Raw genomic sequence first — 16,319 nt, 5'->3', positions numbered from 1 at the left:
TTGTTAAATCATATACCAGAGATCCTCAAATAAGAAAAATTTGAAATGAAAAATAGAAAAATGAAACAAATAAAACTGTGGTGTGATGAGACAAAAGAGAAATACGTATACGCAACATGAGTGATGAGAGAGATAGGGAAGACAGAGACAGACAAAGAGAAAAGGGGAATAAAGAAGAGAGAGAAAGGGAAATAGAGAAAGTAAAACAGAAAAGAACCACAATTCAAATGCAGATAAGCTTTCTCTCTAGCTAGCCCAAGAGGTATAGTAGTACTACAAGTTTTCTCCTACGTAAGTCAATAACAAATGTACAATAAAGACAAAGAAGCAAACAAAGAAGATATCCACGGGCTCGAGTCACATTGAATTTGCACTTCCGTGGGCCGGGGGCTGCACGATAGCTAACTGAGGACCAACTCATTCAGCTAGCCACTTTTCACCCTTCTTGGCGTATTTATCAAGAAGCTGTGAAAGATCCCGGATGACGAAGGTAAGCACGACACCAGCAAAGAACTCAGACGATCGCTTCAACTTTGATTCGAGCGTTATTCGTATGTCGGGAGGGAGTGCCGCGTAGACGGGAGCCATGGGTTGTGAATCAAGTGCCATGGTATGTTCGTCGAGAAGCTGTGTTAGTGTGAATAACTTCTGTAGACCCTGAACATAGAGGTTCGGAGAGTCGAGGCTGCATTAAAGAAAACATTTAGTCGGTCAAGATTGCAGGCAGTGAGAAGGTGCATAAACTTACTTCTTCCCGTTTGTCAACTTATCTAGTTGACGGGTCAGTTTGCCTCCCCAAGAACCAACCTATTTTATCTAATTCAATATCGGAATATAGAAGACGGAGGAAACAAGCGAACTTACCCCAGAACTCTTCTTCACTACGAACCCCTCTCCAACACTCAACTTCTTCCCAAAACTCGATACAACATTATCACACACAACAGAAAACTCCTCAAGCTTAAGCGCCCACAACTCTCCATCCTTCCTGGTAATACTCCCAATACCCATCCCCATGCCACTCGCCACGCTCATCGGCCCAGCAAATTCCGCACTCGCATTTTGCAACTCAATTAGTGCGTCGCATAAAACTTCAACAACACGAATCTTCTCCGGAAGATTCGCGAGCTTCGCACCGCCTTGGGACCATACATCGTATGGTACATGTAATTTGCGAGTGATATACCCACCGGACTTCGACGTCATCGTATGTCCTAGCAGGTTCATAAGGTGATAAGGTCGTCTCAGAGCATCGTTCGGTGGCATTGGAGGTAAAGGTGAAGATGGCGTTGTCGGTAACGTTCCAGGTAACACTGGAGCCGGAGGAACCAGAGTAAGTGTAAGACCATGGTTGTTGAACGTCGATGTGGGTAAGGAAGGGTGCTGCGATATTCTCGACGGCTGCGGACTTAACCGTAACGAGGTCTTACGAGGTTGTGGATTCGCAGTTTGTGCAGGAGTTTGGTACGGAGTCCTCACTCCTGACTCTACAGGTAGCCCTGATATAGGTACAAAAGGGCGGACAGGGAAAGAAGAAGACCGATTACGACCATCAGGCAAAATATCCCCAATAATAGATGTCGATTTATTCTTTTCCCTCCTCTGCGAAATGGTACCCATTCCAGGTGTCTCGTTTATTAACCTCTGTGTCGACCTGGACCCTGTCGAATCCGATATACTGCTTCCATTTCGGGGACGTGAGGAAGAAGCATAGGACGTCGGTGGTCCGCTATCGGAACTCTGATGATAGATGGTGGCGGCAGTTACTGTCCCGCGCGGCGTCACCGAGGAACCAAGTTCCGAGGTGGACGGAGAGGGCAATGCAGGTAGAGGCGGTGATTCTGGATGCCTACCATTTGTATGACTCCGCCGGGTGTCGGTATCATGATCGTAAGAGAGTTGCTGTGATCTTTGACTTGTTGATGCAGCTTCCTCTTTGAGCACTTCTAATCGACTCCCGGAGCCAGTTTTTCTGTGGCTGACAGAACCTCCACGAGACCTTCCACCCTCGGTTACCGGTGGGGCTAGGCGTGGTGAAGGAGGGGTAGCTGAACTTCCGAAACGCGATTCTGTGGCAGAGGGTGTAGACGGGGGTGAATTCGAAGGTACGGGGGGCCGAGGAGGTAGATTTGATGACGACCTCAAACGCGACAAATTTTGCGACTGCTTCGACGAATGCAATACGCTCGCTCGGTTTGATGTATTATTCGCCACTGGTAAACCATTGATCTTCTCAGCATTGTCACCGTGGGATGATGCCAAAGGAACGGAAGATGGCATAGGTGGAGAACCACTGGAGGAAACGGGCTGATGGGAAGAACCGTACGCGCGTCCGCCTAGACGACGGTCATGGTCACCGGCGTCATCAACCACAGTTGGCTGAGAGTCTCTCGACGTTTCTGAGGAAGGGGATTCAGGCCGAGAGCGCCCAAGGATCGCAGCAGGTCGGTCGTTTGTAGGTATGCTGTAGATTAAGCTCAGAATATTCATCCGGTCTGCGTAAGTATCGTGCTGCGTGAAATATGTCAGTGCCTCCCGGAATGCAAAGTAAACGGCCACTGTACGTACTATTGACCTCAACCGTCGGACCTCCTCTTCTTGAGCAACGACACTCCTTCGTCGTCCATTTCTACGTCGTTCTGTGCTGTCTTCACCCCTCATAACCCGTTCCATTACTTCGTTCAACAATGCTACACTTTCACCATATGCCCTAATCGCTCCATGGGGGTCATCATTCGTCGAGTCCAATCTGACAGCCTCCCTCGCGAGCTCAAGTGCTCTTGTAAGTGCGCGTCGCGACGACGGTCTACTCGGCGCATTATTATCCCTAGGTTCTGGAGGAGATAGTAAAAGACGATCTGGAACGATCTCTCTCGATGGGGGTTGGGGAGGTGGATGAGATGGGGGTGGCGGAGGTGGTTGGGAAGGTGCGGTCCGAGGAAGTACAGAACGAGGAGGCGAGTCTGATAAGTTAGCAGGGGCAGGAGCATGTGGCGGAATGGAAGCAGTTGCTAGTCGAGCTTGTGCGCCTTGAACAACGGCAGCCAGTTGAGAAGATGCAGTAGGTCTTTGAAATGGATTGAGGTCAAAGACAGGTGCATCGGAGGTAGCAAATGAGGCATAGGCATCGTCCGGCTCGTGAGCTGCACCATATTCGTCCTCTTCAAATTCCGGCAGCCTGCTTTCCGATAGAGCTGGTAAACTCGGAATAGGGAGATTGGGCGGGGGACCAGCAGGAGGAGCGGAAGCAGCTGAAGAACGTCGTCGGGAGTTCAGCGAATTGCCTGTGATGCTGGAGCGTCCGGCGCGATTTGACGACGGACCAGGTTCGGAAGAACGGCCGTTCATAGTATGCCACTCTGTGCTACGATACACGGACAGCGGACGCGTCTCAAAGTCTGTCATGCACGCTGGGCTTCAGGGGACAAGTAAAAGTATGTTTCTCAGGCGAGCTGCTGGGCGTTGTAACGCGTCGAGAGTGGCAGGCGTCCCTTTTCACGCAAGGCCTCGAGCTGGCAGAACTGCGGGTCTGAGCTCGGGGGAGGACGCAGCGGAACTAAATAGCAGGAAAAGACCGTCAACTGTCGGGGAAGAATGGGTGAATGGCGGACGCGGACTGACTGGGCAGAGTTGTCGCAGACAGGTGAGTGATTGACAACCAAACAATGTCACACTTTCGCCGGCAGACTGCGCTCGGAATGGACCTGGCGAGTACACGAGAAAAGGAGGAGAAATTGCAGCGGAAGCTGTGTGGGTGACGGAGAGGAGGGACTGGCACGCGGGAGGTGCAGGGACGAGGGAGGGACAGCCCAGCAGAGGCAAGAGATTGACTGGCCTGGCCTGGCAGTGCTAGTGTATACGTAGAGGGAGCGTGGTGCGACGGCCGACTGTCTCAATCGGGAAGGTCATTCACCTTTCCTTTCTTTCGAATTGCTGAATTCGAACATGTCTCTGATGTGAAAAGAACTTCGCAACAGAATAGACTAGCATCTATTTTATCCGTCCTTCCTTCACTCAAGCAAAGATAAAAAAATACCACGACCCCACGTTGCGACGTCGCTAGCTGCGTCCCCATCTTCCGTACACAAAAAGCCATCGGGCAAAGAGCACTCCATTCAGCATTCACGGACAAACAAAGACAAGACTAAAGAAAACGCATAAACGAGCGACGAGAAGTCGGTTTCAACATTAAAAATAGTGGACCCGTGCAAATTGTGCGCCAAGAGGAAAAGCAAACTAGAACTAAAACTAAAACTTGGGTATCGCCTGGGTATACGCGATACTACCGAAGAATATGCACAACTGTGTAGGTAGGAAGCAAGTGTTCACAATCACGGAGCAATAGAAACGAGCGGTTTTCTGCATGGCTAGCGTGGGCACAATCCCACGTGTAATGTAAACGCTCGAAACAAAGAGCGTCCTTTTCAGGAAAATAACCTTCAGAACTCCCCCTGCGACCCTTGTGCGGCAAGACGACTCTCGAGGTTCCTGCACAAATGCAAGAAAAAACGTGATTAGTAACCGTTCTCTCGGTAACCGAGGAATAGGAGTACCTCAGAGACTCCTCTTTGGCAAGCAGCTCCTGTCGCTTCTCATTGATTTCACGCTGAACCTTCATTTCAATCTCGCGCAGCTATCACACGTGTCAGATTAAACAGGTACCGGAGAAATTCTCAAGTAAAATACCGACCTTCTCTTCCTCCCTGCGGAGCTGTTCTTCCTTCAGCTTGACGCTCTGCGACGCTAGGTCTTCAGGAAGAATGGAAGAGTCACTAGCAAAATCGATAGCATTAGACTGGTACATTTATCATGTGAGTTCTACTTACTGCGAGTCTGCATGGACAGTGCGAGAAAGCTTCTCGGTACGGTATGTTTCCTAGCAATATTCCATGATTATCATCTACATATCATTAAACAAATGAATGCGCATACATAAAGAACATCATGGGTCAAAGATTTGAGATCCGTTAGGTGCGTACTATGAACGCCGATCGTTAGTTCACCGAGATTCGCGATTAATGAAAGCGTCTTACTTGAGTAGTGCACTGCGGAGCTTGCTGAAGTCAGAATGCTTCTGGTTGTCCACTTCCGCCACTCCCCACGGGTAGACACGGGCGCGAATCCCGCTGTCGCCAGTCTCAACCTCGGAGCCAATGATGGCAAAAGGAAGGAGTGACCGAAGTTCGGAGTTATCCTCAATAGTCTCCTCATCATCTTCTTCAACATCGTATGGGAAGTTATAGATAGGAATATCATAATACTCGATATCCTCCATAATCTTAAGTTGGTAGTCAACATTACTGATAGATTTGATTGAAGCAAAAAAGGACACAGACCCTTTTCTTGAAGCCTCGCAGCTCACTCGGAGTGAATGAATCAGCCTTCCCAATAACTGGGATCACATTGACGCGTGGCGAGAGACGGCGCATGAGTTCGATATCCATCTCGCGGAGACTTTCGCGACAAAAAGCTTCAGATATACTTCGAATATAACGTATAAAAAACAACTCACGAATGACCAGTGGGTGGAATAAAGTACAAAAGAGCGTGAACACGGTTGTCCCTGAATCGCGGATTACGCTTGATCCTGGACTCCTCTGCGAGAATATCGTCATATTGACGTTACCGCACACGGTGCTAATGCGCAGAATGGCCGTAGAACTCGAAGAAGATGGTGTTCGCATTGCTTTGACGATCGTCGATACACCTGGCTTCGGTGACAACATTGACAACGAGTTTGCGTATGTAGCTCACTATTCTTCTTCTCCACCCTCGTTGAAACTATCTTTCGTCTTAAGCTTCCAGGAAATCGTCGGTTACCTTGGGACTTCAACCGAATAACACTAACCAACGTTGACTGGCTTGATACGTATGCCCTCCTCAATGTGCGCAGTCTCTGGGTTGTCGGCAATCTTGTGTGCCAGGACCTCCGACTCGCAGAGTGTATTGACGAAGGTAGTACGTCCAGTGCCAGATGCACCTAGAAACGCGTCGCCAGAAGCAAGAAAAAATCAGGGAAAGGCGAGGATTATTCGTGGGTGATGAAAGACCAACCGACGACCATGACGGTGAACTGGACACCCTTCTTGACCTTGTTTCCTCTGCGCCTTGCGTACGACATGATGAAGATTTTCAATGAACGGACTGGGGATGGCGAGATGGAGGCGGCTGAAGTGAGGCAAGAAGGAAACGCACGACGCGCAAAGACTCGCTTGCTGTTCGCATCGTTCCCAGTTACCGTAGCCGCATTAGGAAGTTAGAGCTCACGCCTCGCAAGGCGCGACAAAAGCCAAACTCTATTCTTACGTCTACTTTCTTGCTTTTTCCCATTTCTTTCACCTTGCTTTGTGGCGCACCAGACATGTCATCTCATGATTAGTATATCTCGTAGAAACATTCTACGCGTCGTCCTCGCAAAAGATGCATCCCTTTTCTCCCCTGGGAAGGTTGGATACCTAACAAGATCATACTCGAGTCTCAACACGGACTTACAACCAGAAGAACAGCGCAAGCCGAAAAGGCGATCCCGTTCGTCAAAGACTGTCAAGAAGTATACTTCTCTACCAGAAAGACTAGTCTCTGCAAACGGCTCAGCAGCAAGTCCTCTTCCGCCTTGGGATGGTGGGTTACAGAGCCATTTACCCGATGTCCTGCAAGATGCGTCGGGTGAGTATTGGAATTGCAATGTTGTCTCGACATAAGTCCTAATGAACTGTAGCTAGTAATGCTGAAGATAATTCGCCGCATCTTCTGTACGCAGAAGAAAATGTAGAGCACGAGAAAAGCTCGACCACGCGTAAAAAGCGAACCCGCAAGAAGCGTTCCTCAGCAGAGTCAGATGTAAGTGCGACAGTCAGCTCACAGGAGAAAAGTGATACATCCTTCATTAATACGCTGGGTAAGATAAATCAGTTTAATAAACTTTTATTCGAGCTCACAGTCATTCTTCAGCTAATCGTCGCCCACCACGAAACCCGCTTGCGAAAGAAATACTAGAGAACCTTGCCAAGTTTCCTCACTGTATCCTACTAACACGTGTTGGTAATTTCTACGAGGTATGCTCCTTTAAATTTGTAGATGAACCTCAATTGAGATTGAGCTTGTTAGTCCTATTTTGATCAAGCACAAGAAGTTTCGCGACTACTTTCAATAAAGCTAACGAAACGAACTTGGGATGATCAACGCATCTGGATGTGCGGGTTCCCGCTAATGCACCTTGACAAATACTTGAAAGTACTGGTTCAGCAGCATAACCGTTCCGTCGCCATGTGCGAGGAATTTCGCAGACCACGAGATGCTGACGAAGATCTCACTTCAAAGCCAACCTTCGAAAGACGTGTAGTCCGAATTTTGACACCAGGAACGTTGATTGATGAACCTTTCCTCAATCCGTACGAGAATAATTTCCTTCTCTCCGTCGCGGAGGACGATGCAGACCCTGGCTTAGTCGGAATGGCTTGGATCGACGTGTCAACGGGAGAGTTCTTTACGAGGACCACGCCCTTGGGATCCCTCAGAGATCATGTGGCACGTATTTCACCCCGCGAGGTCGTTCTTGACGAATGCTTTCAGTCTCTTCAGGAGCATCCCATTCGAGATGCTCTGTTGGAATCGTCCTGCCCTATATCTTTTGCAGGAAGGACGACTGGGGATCTAAAGGCGAACATCTCCGGCGCAGATGAACTCATTGATGATATCGTCGACTCGACGGCTGACGCCTCAACTGTCTTTTCACCTGCCGAGACTTCGGCCATTGGTGTCCTTAATACTTTCCTCCAATCGAACTTGCTTGAGCATGCTCCGCAGACTCTGCGTCCACTCCGTGAAGAGAAATCCAAACGCATGCAAATAGATGCACATACACTGAAAGCTCTTGAAATCCGTGAAAGCATTCGCGAAGGTGGAACCAGCGGAAGTTTAATGAGCTCAATCAAGCGAACAGTTACGAGCAGTGGGACAAGGTTACTAGCACGATGGCTATGTGAGGCTCTCATTCTACTGTCTTATTCCGATAGATCCGTCTGTTCTGACCTCTTTGATTCTAAATTCAGGTTCTCCCAGCACGTCAGTAGACGAAATACTGGCCCGTCAATCATTAGTGAATTTGTTCCGTACACGACCAGCCCTCCGAGCGGACCTAATCGAACTTTTGAAAGGCGCAGAAGACGCAATGCGGATCTCACAGAAGTTCCTTCTAGGAAAGGGCAGTGTTGACGACCTAGTCTCCATCCGTAGCACAATTGCCATATGGACAGCTCTCCGGAATAGAATTTCTCTCGAGAAGGACTTCGAAAGAAGAGAAAGTGGTGAAAAGTTTATGGCAGAAGATTGGCAAGCTCTGGATCAACTCATGAACAAGATGGCAAACCTTTCTGGTCTTGCACAGCGCATCGAGTTAGCGATAGACGTGAAAAGTGATCAGCAGAATGAAACCATCACGGAAGAGAGTGAGAGTAATGTACCGCTTGAGCAAGATCAGGCTGCCGCCCCAGAGGTTTCCAAGTTTCTTTCGTTGCCTGGTGTTGATGCTAAATGGACGATCAAACCTCAGTTGAGTCGATCATGATGCGTTTATGCTGTCTATTAATGCTCGTTACTCCAGATTTTCAGTCGAACTGGAGTTACTTCATGAACGATTTAGGCAGCTGCAAAACGAAAAGGAAACGTTGGAACTGAGATATCGAGAACAATATGGTGCGCACAAAACCCCATGATTACTTGCACTATCACTCAATGTAAAACTTTAGTCGCGCCCTCACTGACCCTCCGTCACAGCCCAAGTCATGGCTTACATGTCCATATTGCAAAGCCACGCAAAGACGCTGAACGCTTGGAGAAATCACGATATTTCATGCCCCTCGCGGAAAGCAAGTCGACGAAGACTTACTTCAATCAGGTACATCCAAGTTTGTATATAGTTTTGCCTGTTTCTCATATAGTTGCGAGTATAGGAGTGGTTTGCTCTGGGAAACGCGATCTTGGAAACAGTAATGAGCATCTACAGTGCGGAGAAAGAGGCGTTCTTAACTCTCAGAAATGAAGTTCGTTCTCGTTGAATCCCTTATAATAGTAATCTATTCTAATGCGAATTTCTAGACAAACACTGAGGCAACAGCGATACGGAGGAATGCTCGCATCCTCGAAGAACTGGATGTCACGTCTGCATTTGCCACCCTCGCTGCGGAGATGAATTTCGTTCGGCCGACAATTAGCGATAGGTAACGTGCTAATCCATGGAATGCAACTATTCGTATTGACATATGTCTAGCTCCTCTTTCTACATCGAAAACGGGAGGCATCCATCTGTCGAGCTTGGTCTCCTTCAGTCAGGAAGGATGTTCACACCTAACACGGTCTCTATGTCGGATTCCTCGCGATTACACGTTGTCACGGGACCAAATATGGCCGGAAAGTCCACTTACCTTCGTCAAATTGCACTCATCGCGATCCTCGCGCAGACGGGTTCCTTTGTCCCCGCTGACAGCGCTCATATCGGTCTTGTCGACAAAGCCTTCTCGCGGATTGGTGCAAAGGATGATCTCTTCCGAGATCGAAGTACTTTCATGGTCGAAATGCTTGAGAGTGCTGAGATTCTGAAGAATGCTACTGAGAAGAGCCTGGTCAGTGCCAGTATAATGATAAAAACGCCATTACCTCATTATTCGCCCTAGGTCATCATGGACGAGGTCGGTCGCGGCACAACAGTTCAAGATGGTCTTGCTATAGCCTTCGCCACTATACATCATCTTTGTCTCGTTAACAAAAGCAGGTCTTTATTCGCGACTCATTTTCATGAGCTTGTGGATATGCTTGGCTATTCAGACGTTTCACAGCAAAGTACTCTATTTCCCAATCTCGAGTTTTACTGTACAGACATAGATGAGACTGAAGTGAGTGAAAGAAGTATGGATATCGAAATATTGATCATTAATTCTTGCGTAGGACGGTCATTTCTCATACACGCACCGCATGAGGCGTGGCGTGAATCGCGATTCTCATGGCTTGAAGGTTGCACGACTTGCTGGTATGCCTGAACTTGCAATCAATGTTGCAGAAAAGGCACTATCTTCGATCAAACTGCATAATCGGCCGTCTGAAGATCCATCCGTGACATCCGCTCTCCAGAACGTTGGTCGCCAACTCGCAAGTCTGCATGCACCGAATGATGTTCAGCAACAATTTATGTAGACATTCATGATTTCTGGTCAACTTTGCTTGTATCTTACTTTCTGGATGGAGGGACGTTCTAGATTTCACCCGGATCTAATCACACTTATCTTGACTATCATTCAGCGATACGCACGTGCCCAAGGCCACTTCGCAGTTCACGATGGCGGTCCCATGACGCTCATGTTTCCCAGATAAATTGACTTGACGACCCTTTGCCTACGTCGCTCGAGTCTCATTCCCTGGGTAGATTGACCCATCGCGACGCCCACTTCCTCTGCCTGGATCACTTGACATTCCAGCGCAGGACTCATGTTCAGTCACTGACATACATTATTTCAATTGGACTCTGCAATGCCAATTATTTATTGAATGCCAGATAGTATACGTCTCTGCATATTCATTTATAGATAAGTGGAGGCTAATAGATGACTTAGTGAAGTTGCTTCGAATTGTTCTCCTTTGACTTTAGTACTTTTCGTTTAACTCCCACCCAGAAATTTGGCTCAATGAACTACAATTCACATTCAATGAGCTGTATTAGCTGGGGAGAATAATGTGTTCATGTAACTTCTGAGACATGAGTGTATTATGCCCTATAGTGCTTCTTACATGACGAACATGTCAATGATTAATTTCATCATCCTAACGCCGTTGTTTCCTCGAGTATGGTACAGAAGGTATTTTACAATGCACTGTGGATTGCGTGATCGTCATACTTGTCTTGTACGTTCACAACCTAAAAAAAAGAACCAGTGTTGTACAATGTTTGATGATCGGGAGGATATAATGAGGTCACGTCGATCATCCTTCTATGTCTGCCAGTCCATTTAATTTTCTCCTGCAGACATTTCCTTGACACTTCCGCCATTTTCGTCCTCGGAAAATGCGTCAGAAAAGAGCAAAGGCATATCGCAAGCTCATGCATGTCTACTGCATGAGCTTCGGATTCAGGCAACCATATCAAGTATTGGGTATGTTCTCTATTGTGTTCTGCTCGGCAAGTCACATTGACTTACCCTGCCTTATTCGTTCCATGGACGGTCATTCTTCTGTCCAACTGTTGCATGTTTAGTGGACTCTGAAATGTGTGCGGAAGCTGTATCATCCAAGATTGACCTCGCGAAACAACTGGCGGTTGTACTACAGGGAACTGTGAAGCCTAGTGGGTATAGATCTTCACTCCGATGCTTGGAAGACGCTAATTGCAATTTGCAGTGATAACCCAGTGCAGCATACACTCGTTATATATTTATGGACGGTCTAAGCAACCTGTTGTTGATCTGGCGAAAACATTTGAGCGACGAAGGTGTAATCACAGGGAAGCGATACCAGAAGAGGATTGTTTGAGGGAGGTCATAGGTATGGAACTCTAAATCATTCATGTTATACTTGTTCTGATTTTTGTTACGGTGTTGACCTTCCCTTTACATCAGGCCCGATAAATAAGCATCGCTACGTTCTGGCTGCGCAGTCATCTTCATTAAGACAGAATATCCGTCAAGTACCTGGTACACCATTAGTTCACGTCAAACGAAGTGTCATGGTCCTTGAGCCAGCTAGCGATGCTACAGAAAAAGCGAAGTTATTGGTACGTCTCGTGCCATAGCTGCTATTGTTATTGTACTTGACACGTTTAAATTTTCTAACAGATGGAAACCGACCGTATGCGACCTACCAAAGCAGAGGCAAGCACGATCGCCTCAACCCTGGCAATTTCGTCTACGGTAGAGGGTAGCAAGCCCGATAATGGAGTAGTTGAACCACCAATGAAGAAGCGGCGAGGACCCAAAGAGCCTAACCCTCTGAGCGTGAAAAAGAAAAAGTCAAAGGATGGCGATAGACGTCCGAAAGCCACGAAAACGAACGAAAATGCCTTTGAAAGGACAGAAGCTGCCGGCGAAAAGAGGAAACGGTCTGAAGACGATGAGGCAGATCGAGACAACAGCGATGAAAAGAGCGAGGATACTAGGAACGAATCACCAGTACGGCGAATGCGAAAGAGGGTGAGGAAACGCAAAAAACTTGGGAACGAACAAACAGTACAAGCAGAAGGAAAAGGCGAGACACAGGTCGCGAACGAGTAACATCCGACTTTGCAAATGATTTTATGCTCATTCCACGCGTAATTTTACTCCACATCTTCTTTCGTCCTCTATTAGCATGTATCAAACAAGAAAAGTAGCACACTACACAGCAATTGCGTCTAATCAAAATAGATCATCAAGAAAAATATCATCCGCCTACTATCATCCTAGTTGTGAACGGATATAATTCAAGGCAGAGCCAGCTCGCAACCACTTGAGCTGATCGCTAGACATGGTATGTCTAGTCGGAATCTCAAAGGTCTGTCCATCTCGCTTGGTCACTTTCAAACGAATAGTAGCTTGCGGCTCCCCGTTCAGCAGACTCTCCAGCCCAATTGTTTCAAGGATGTCGCCAGAGCCGATACGCGAATAGTCGCTGCTGTCCGTAAACCAAAGTGGGAGAACACCTTGTTTCTGTGTAATTGCGAAATTAGATATTCCAGTATATCATATAAGTTAGATATTGACCTTCAAATTGGTTTCATGGATTCGAGCAAATGACCGGGCGACAATGAGTGCGCAGCCTGCAGTTTCATGAGCACATTGGAAGGAAAGGTACACGGGGAAACACACCATAGAATCGAGGTTGCAATGCTGCGTGCTCACGAGCACTACCTTCGCCGTAGTTCTCGTCGACGACTAGAGCCCAGGGCTGGTTACGAGATTTAAGTCGCTTCGCGACGTTCGGGATCGTGTCGGTTGCTGTCTCGCTCGGTGCATGGTTATGATCGAAGGCGATGTTTACTTCACCGCCTTCGTCGTTTACGGCCTTTTTAATTCCTAGGGTAAGGATGACGTCGTCTGCATATACAAGCAAAACATACCGTGATGACTTCAAAGACATAATTCAACAAACATCAAATTCTATGAGGGGTAATTCACTCACGCAAGTTTTCAGAGATATTAGACAAGTGACCCTTGTATTTAAGCCAAGGTCCCTTAAGAAGATATCAGTACCGCAAAATCAATTGTGACAGCGCAAACCTACAGCAGCTGAGATATGGTCCGTCGTGCATTTACCCCGCACTCTCATAAGCACTTTCAGTGATGGCAGCTCAAGACCTCTCAGGTTGTTAGGACCAAAATGACTTTCAAAAGGCTTCAGGATCTCCAGTCTTGTGGACGTAGGTGAAATCACGATTTCAGTGTGCGGCTGAGGTTTCGGATTTGCTTGTGGATACAGGGACAAATCACCAGCAGCGAATCCTTGTGAAGGTAGATCTTGACCATGAGGCGGTTTGAACTTGAAGGAATCTCCAGAAGGTAAATCAATCGAGTCCGTCATTGGGTTGAACGACAATCGTCCAGAAAATGCCATAGCAGTCACGATAGTCGGAGAAGCGAGGAAATTCATGGTATCCTTGTTGCCGTCGTTGCGAGAACGGAAGTTCCTGTTGAACGACGTGAGGATTGCTACAAAATAGTGAGTGTACAGAAGATAAGATTGATGGGGCTCAACGTACCGTTTTCCTCGCCCTTCTTGTCGTCCCGTTTCCACTGGCCGATACAAGGTCCGCAAGCGTTGGCCAATACCGTGGCACCAACTTTCTCGAGCGAAGACGTTATTTCGTCCCTTTCCATGGTTGCGCGAATTTGTTCCGATCCTGGTGTGCAGAGGAATGGTACCTTGTCATAAAATAATCAGGCGTTTTAGTTATTTCTCCTTGAACTCTAGATACCTTTACTGTTAAGCCTGCATCCTTCGCCTGGTGTGCGAGGTCGGCTACGCGCGTCTTGAAGGCATCAGTGAATATGCGATACTTGGTATATTGTAGCGAAGCAACGCATCCGCACCATGTCTTCATAGGAACTATTCGTGCACGATCCGATGAGGCTAGCTGATATCTCGTCCCTCCAACCCGATGATTTAACAAAACTACCGAACTTCGAAAGACGAGTCGCCAAATCAGGTGTGAAAGGGCCATTTACTGTTGGCTCGAGTTCAGAGAGGTTCTGTTTGGGCTTGCTTGAGCACGATGAACACTGGCACTGGAATAAGAAAACCCACAATCTCAATTACTTCATCGTATTCAGCGCCTTCATCAGCACATAGGAAACCTTGAGATGCTGCTTCATCTGCTGCGGTTGCGACGGCTGATCTGCCAGTCGCACGCAAGTATGATCGCATGTTGGGAGTATAAGGGAACGTTGACGACGTTGCGCCGACTACATGTATACGGTCATAGAAGAGATGCCTTCATGGAGAAAGTCCCACATACCTTCCGCACCCATGTTTGCGATGGTTGCAAGACCTATCACGAATTAATTTGGTAAACATATATATAATAATTCTGTCAATGCGTTACCAATTAACTAAGCTTACCAGTACAAGATTGGTTGAAGACGCCAGGGCCGAAATATTCCAAAATGCGACCTGTTCCGCCCTGAATTGCAAATATAAACTCGGGTTCTGATGAAGAAAGAGCATCCGAGCCTTACTCGAACGGTTAATCGACCAGCGATATTCAATATTAGATCTTTCGTCGTTGCCCAACCGTTCATTTGTCCTGTTAGATGTATGCCTAGGGGGACGTCAACCAAAGGTGTATCTGCATCGTCATCTTACTCACCAACTATCTGCGGAGCTTTGAGTTCCCAAGGTGTTCCGGTCATTGCATCAACTGCGTCTGCTCCCCCGACGCCGATTGCAATCATACCGAGGCCGCCAGCATTGGGTGTATGAGAATCTATACAGAGAGGAAGTGTGTCAGTGCTAGCTTGACTTGCTGATGAAATAAAGACGAGCAAAGTACCTGTCCCCAGCCTTGCAATTTTGTTATAAGCGATTTAAACCGACAAGGGTGTTTAGACATACATGAGCATTCCTGGAGCAGCATAATTTTCCAAAACTATCTGATGGATGATACCAGAGCCAGGACCCCAGAACTCGATACCTGAAAGCATGCTATATCACCATTAATATAGCGGAAATGTCAGGACGTACCATATTTTTTAGCAGCACTCTCTAAGAAATCGAAAACCTCCTTGTTCGTTACCTTCGAGCGCTTGAACACGATGCACCATGTCAGATGTCTCCCTCCTCATGAGAGATGCGTTTTCCAGACCTTTAGATCGGCTTCTGCACCTTCTGATGCTTGAATAAGATGATCGCAGTGAATGCTCGTAGGAACGGCACAGGACGGTAGTCCAGCGCTCATAAATTGCAGGCTAAGATGATGATCCATTTGTAAGGATTCAGCCAACATAGAAGACAGTAGAGGTCATCTTACATTGCCATTCTGTGATGCCAAAAATCCTCAACTTCCAATAGAGTCATTCCACTAAGAATACACGACTTACTGAGCAGATGCATCTTGCATAGCTACACGTTGAGGACGCAGCTGTAGATACTCCCCCCGGATGTTTCTCTTTCCCGATAGAGTCTTTTCTGGGTCATGGATATGACTGTAAAGAATCTTCTCGGCCAGCGTAAGAGGCCTGCTATTTAGAATAGCACGGACACGGTTGAGATTTTCGGCCAAACGAGCGTAAGGAGGGGTAATTGTCGAGCAATCCTTCTCTGGAAGGGCAGCATGCGTAGCTAGTGCCCTCTTTTGAACATCACGAGCAACAATGCGCCGTGCCGCATGAGCCAGCGGGGGCGACATTGCTGCAATGACGAGACGGTGCAGTAAACCACAGGAAAGATACGCGGTGAAATTTAGACTTTGACGCGTTTGCCGATCGGCCGAGGATGTAGAGCCAATGATTGGCGTTCTCTTTCAAAGTGTCATGAGGCATATCTTAGGTCATTTTCCTTCGTGTTGGATGCAAAAAACCTATCTTGCCAGTCTAAAAGTATGGGAATATAAATCAAGGGAACAAAGAACTCCGGACTTCCCATGTCCGGAATACTTTCAATATGTCATTAACGTGCTTTGTTTGGATCAATCAAAGACCTGGAGGCATAGTAATAATATCTAAGTTATTTTCAAGTTTCCTTATTTCATCTCCTCAGTATTTCACGGAAGCCAATAAATGATTACTTTTAAAAATGCAGTACAAGTGTTCTACTATACAGTGTCTGTTCTTTGAAGTACAGTCAGTTTCGGACGTTGGGTGCAA

The 16,319-nt window shown here is 47.3% G+C and overlaps 5 protein-coding genes across 5 annotated transcripts; 1 reads left to right on the top strand and 4 right to left on the bottom strand.

The window, feature by feature from the left end:
- Positions 1-417: 417 nt before the first annotated feature.
- On the bottom strand, positions 418-1,266 carry FOMMEDRAFT_83110 (uncharacterized protein; the record flags this gene model as incomplete). Its single annotated transcript, XM_007265554.1, has 3 exons — positions 418-685; positions 749-791; positions 861-1,266. 3 exons carry the CDS (start codon positions 1,264-1,266, stop codon positions 418-420), a joined length of 717 nt encoding a protein of 238 aa, XP_007265616.1.
- Positions 1,267-3,495: 2,229 nt separating this feature from the next.
- On the bottom strand, positions 3,496-4,115 carry FOMMEDRAFT_155140 (uncharacterized protein; the record flags this gene model as incomplete). Its single annotated transcript, XM_007265553.1, has 3 exons — positions 3,496-3,849; positions 3,914-3,966; positions 4,037-4,115. The coding sequence occupies 3 exons, from the start codon at positions 4,113-4,115 to the stop codon at positions 3,496-3,498; spliced, it is 486 nt and encodes a 161-aa protein (XP_007265615.1).
- Positions 4,099-6,193, bottom strand: FOMMEDRAFT_19331 (septin). Its single transcript, XM_007265552.1, has 10 exons — positions 6,055-6,193; positions 5,849-5,980; positions 5,513-5,597; positions 5,337-5,454; positions 5,034-5,278; positions 4,933-4,978; positions 4,827-4,876; positions 4,691-4,772; positions 4,554-4,633; positions 4,099-4,488 (listed from the first exon to the last, which is right to left on the bottom strand). The coding sequence occupies exons 1-10, from the start codon at positions 6,119-6,121 to the stop codon at positions 4,440-4,442; spliced, it is 954 nt and encodes a 317-aa protein (XP_007265614.1). The 5' UTR covers positions 6,122-6,193; the 3' UTR covers positions 4,099-4,439.
- A 159-nt stretch (positions 6,194-6,352) lies between these two features.
- Positions 6,353-10,742, top strand: FOMMEDRAFT_106414 (uncharacterized protein). Its single transcript, XM_007265551.1, has 12 exons — positions 6,353-6,666; positions 6,719-6,898; positions 6,952-7,055; positions 7,108-7,981; positions 8,052-8,550; positions 8,603-8,694; positions 8,748-8,896; positions 8,952-9,041; positions 9,097-9,218; positions 9,269-9,620; positions 9,672-9,890; positions 9,943-10,742. Exons 1-12 carry the CDS (start codon positions 6,372-6,374, stop codon positions 10,186-10,188), a joined length of 3,222 nt encoding a protein of 1,073 aa, XP_007265613.1. The 5' UTR covers positions 6,353-6,371; the 3' UTR covers positions 10,189-10,742.
- A 313-nt stretch (positions 10,743-11,055) lies between these two features.
- On the bottom strand, positions 11,056-15,869 carry FOMMEDRAFT_121461 (aconitate hydratase). Its single transcript, XM_007265550.1, has 24 exons — positions 15,555-15,869; positions 15,485-15,493; positions 15,320-15,422; positions 15,199-15,259; positions 15,070-15,148; positions 15,008-15,018; positions 14,825-14,941; positions 14,694-14,776; positions 14,578-14,638; positions 14,474-14,506; positions 14,263-14,420; positions 14,049-14,207; positions 13,934-13,987; positions 13,718-13,880; positions 13,243-13,667; positions 13,141-13,192; positions 13,079-13,086; positions 12,828-13,023; positions 12,723-12,778; positions 11,820-12,668; positions 11,604-11,758; positions 11,386-11,529; positions 11,243-11,332; positions 11,056-11,141 (listed from the first exon to the last, which is right to left on the bottom strand). The coding sequence occupies exons 1-20, from the start codon at positions 15,860-15,862 to the stop codon at positions 12,417-12,419; spliced, it is 2,388 nt and encodes a 795-aa protein (XP_007265612.1). The 5' UTR covers positions 15,863-15,869; the 3' UTR covers positions 11,056-11,141; positions 11,243-11,332; positions 11,386-11,529; positions 11,604-11,758; positions 11,820-12,416.
- Between the last annotated feature and the right edge of the window lie 450 nt (positions 15,870-16,319).

This window comes from Fomitiporia mediterranea (genome assembly GCF_000271605.1).
Source record: "Fomitiporia mediterranea MF3/22 unplaced genomic scaffold FOMMEscaffold_5, whole genome shotgun sequence".
NCBI classification, from domain to species: Eukaryota; Fungi; Basidiomycota; class Agaricomycetes; order Hymenochaetales; family Hymenochaetaceae; genus Fomitiporia; species Fomitiporia mediterranea.
Note: the sequence above shows the minus strand (reverse complement) of the source record. Positions and strands in the feature narration are given on the sequence as shown.

Coding starts and splice junctions, on each gene's coding strand:
- FOMMEDRAFT_19331 (XM_007265552.1), bottom strand. CDS start 6,121: ATGTCGTACGCAAGGCGCAGAGGAAACAAGGTCAAGAAGGGTGTCCAG. Junction 5,598..5,848: donor TATCAAGCCAGTCAACGTTG/GTTAGTGTTATT, acceptor ATATTCTCGCAG/AGGAGTCCAGGATCAAGCGT. Junction 5,279..5,336: donor TGCGAGGCTTCAAGAAAAGG/GTCTGTGTCCTT, acceptor TACCAACTTAAG/ATTATGGAGGATATCGAGTA.
- FOMMEDRAFT_106414 (XM_007265551.1), top strand. CDS start 6,372: ATGATTAGTATATCTCGTAGAAACATTCTACGCGTCGTCCTCGCAAAA. Junction 8,695..8,747: donor GAGATATCGAGAACAATATG/GTGCGCACAAAA, acceptor GTAAAACTTTAG/TCGCGCCCTCACTGACCCTC. Junction 8,897..8,951: donor CGAAGACTTACTTCAATCAG/GTACATCCAAGT, acceptor TTGCGAGTATAG/GAGTGGTTTGCTCTGGGAAA.
- FOMMEDRAFT_121461 (XM_007265550.1), bottom strand. CDS start 15,862: ATGTCGCCCCCGCTGGCTCATGCGGCACGGCGCATTGTTGCTCGTGAT. Junction 15,260..15,319: donor GTGCAGAAGCCGATCTAAAG/GTCTGGAAAACG, acceptor ATCGTGTTCAAG/CGCTCGAAGGTAACGAACAA. Junction 13,988..14,048: donor ATAGTTCCTATGAAGACATG/GTGCGGATGCGT, acceptor GATGCCTTCAAG/ACGCGCGTAGCCGACCTCGC.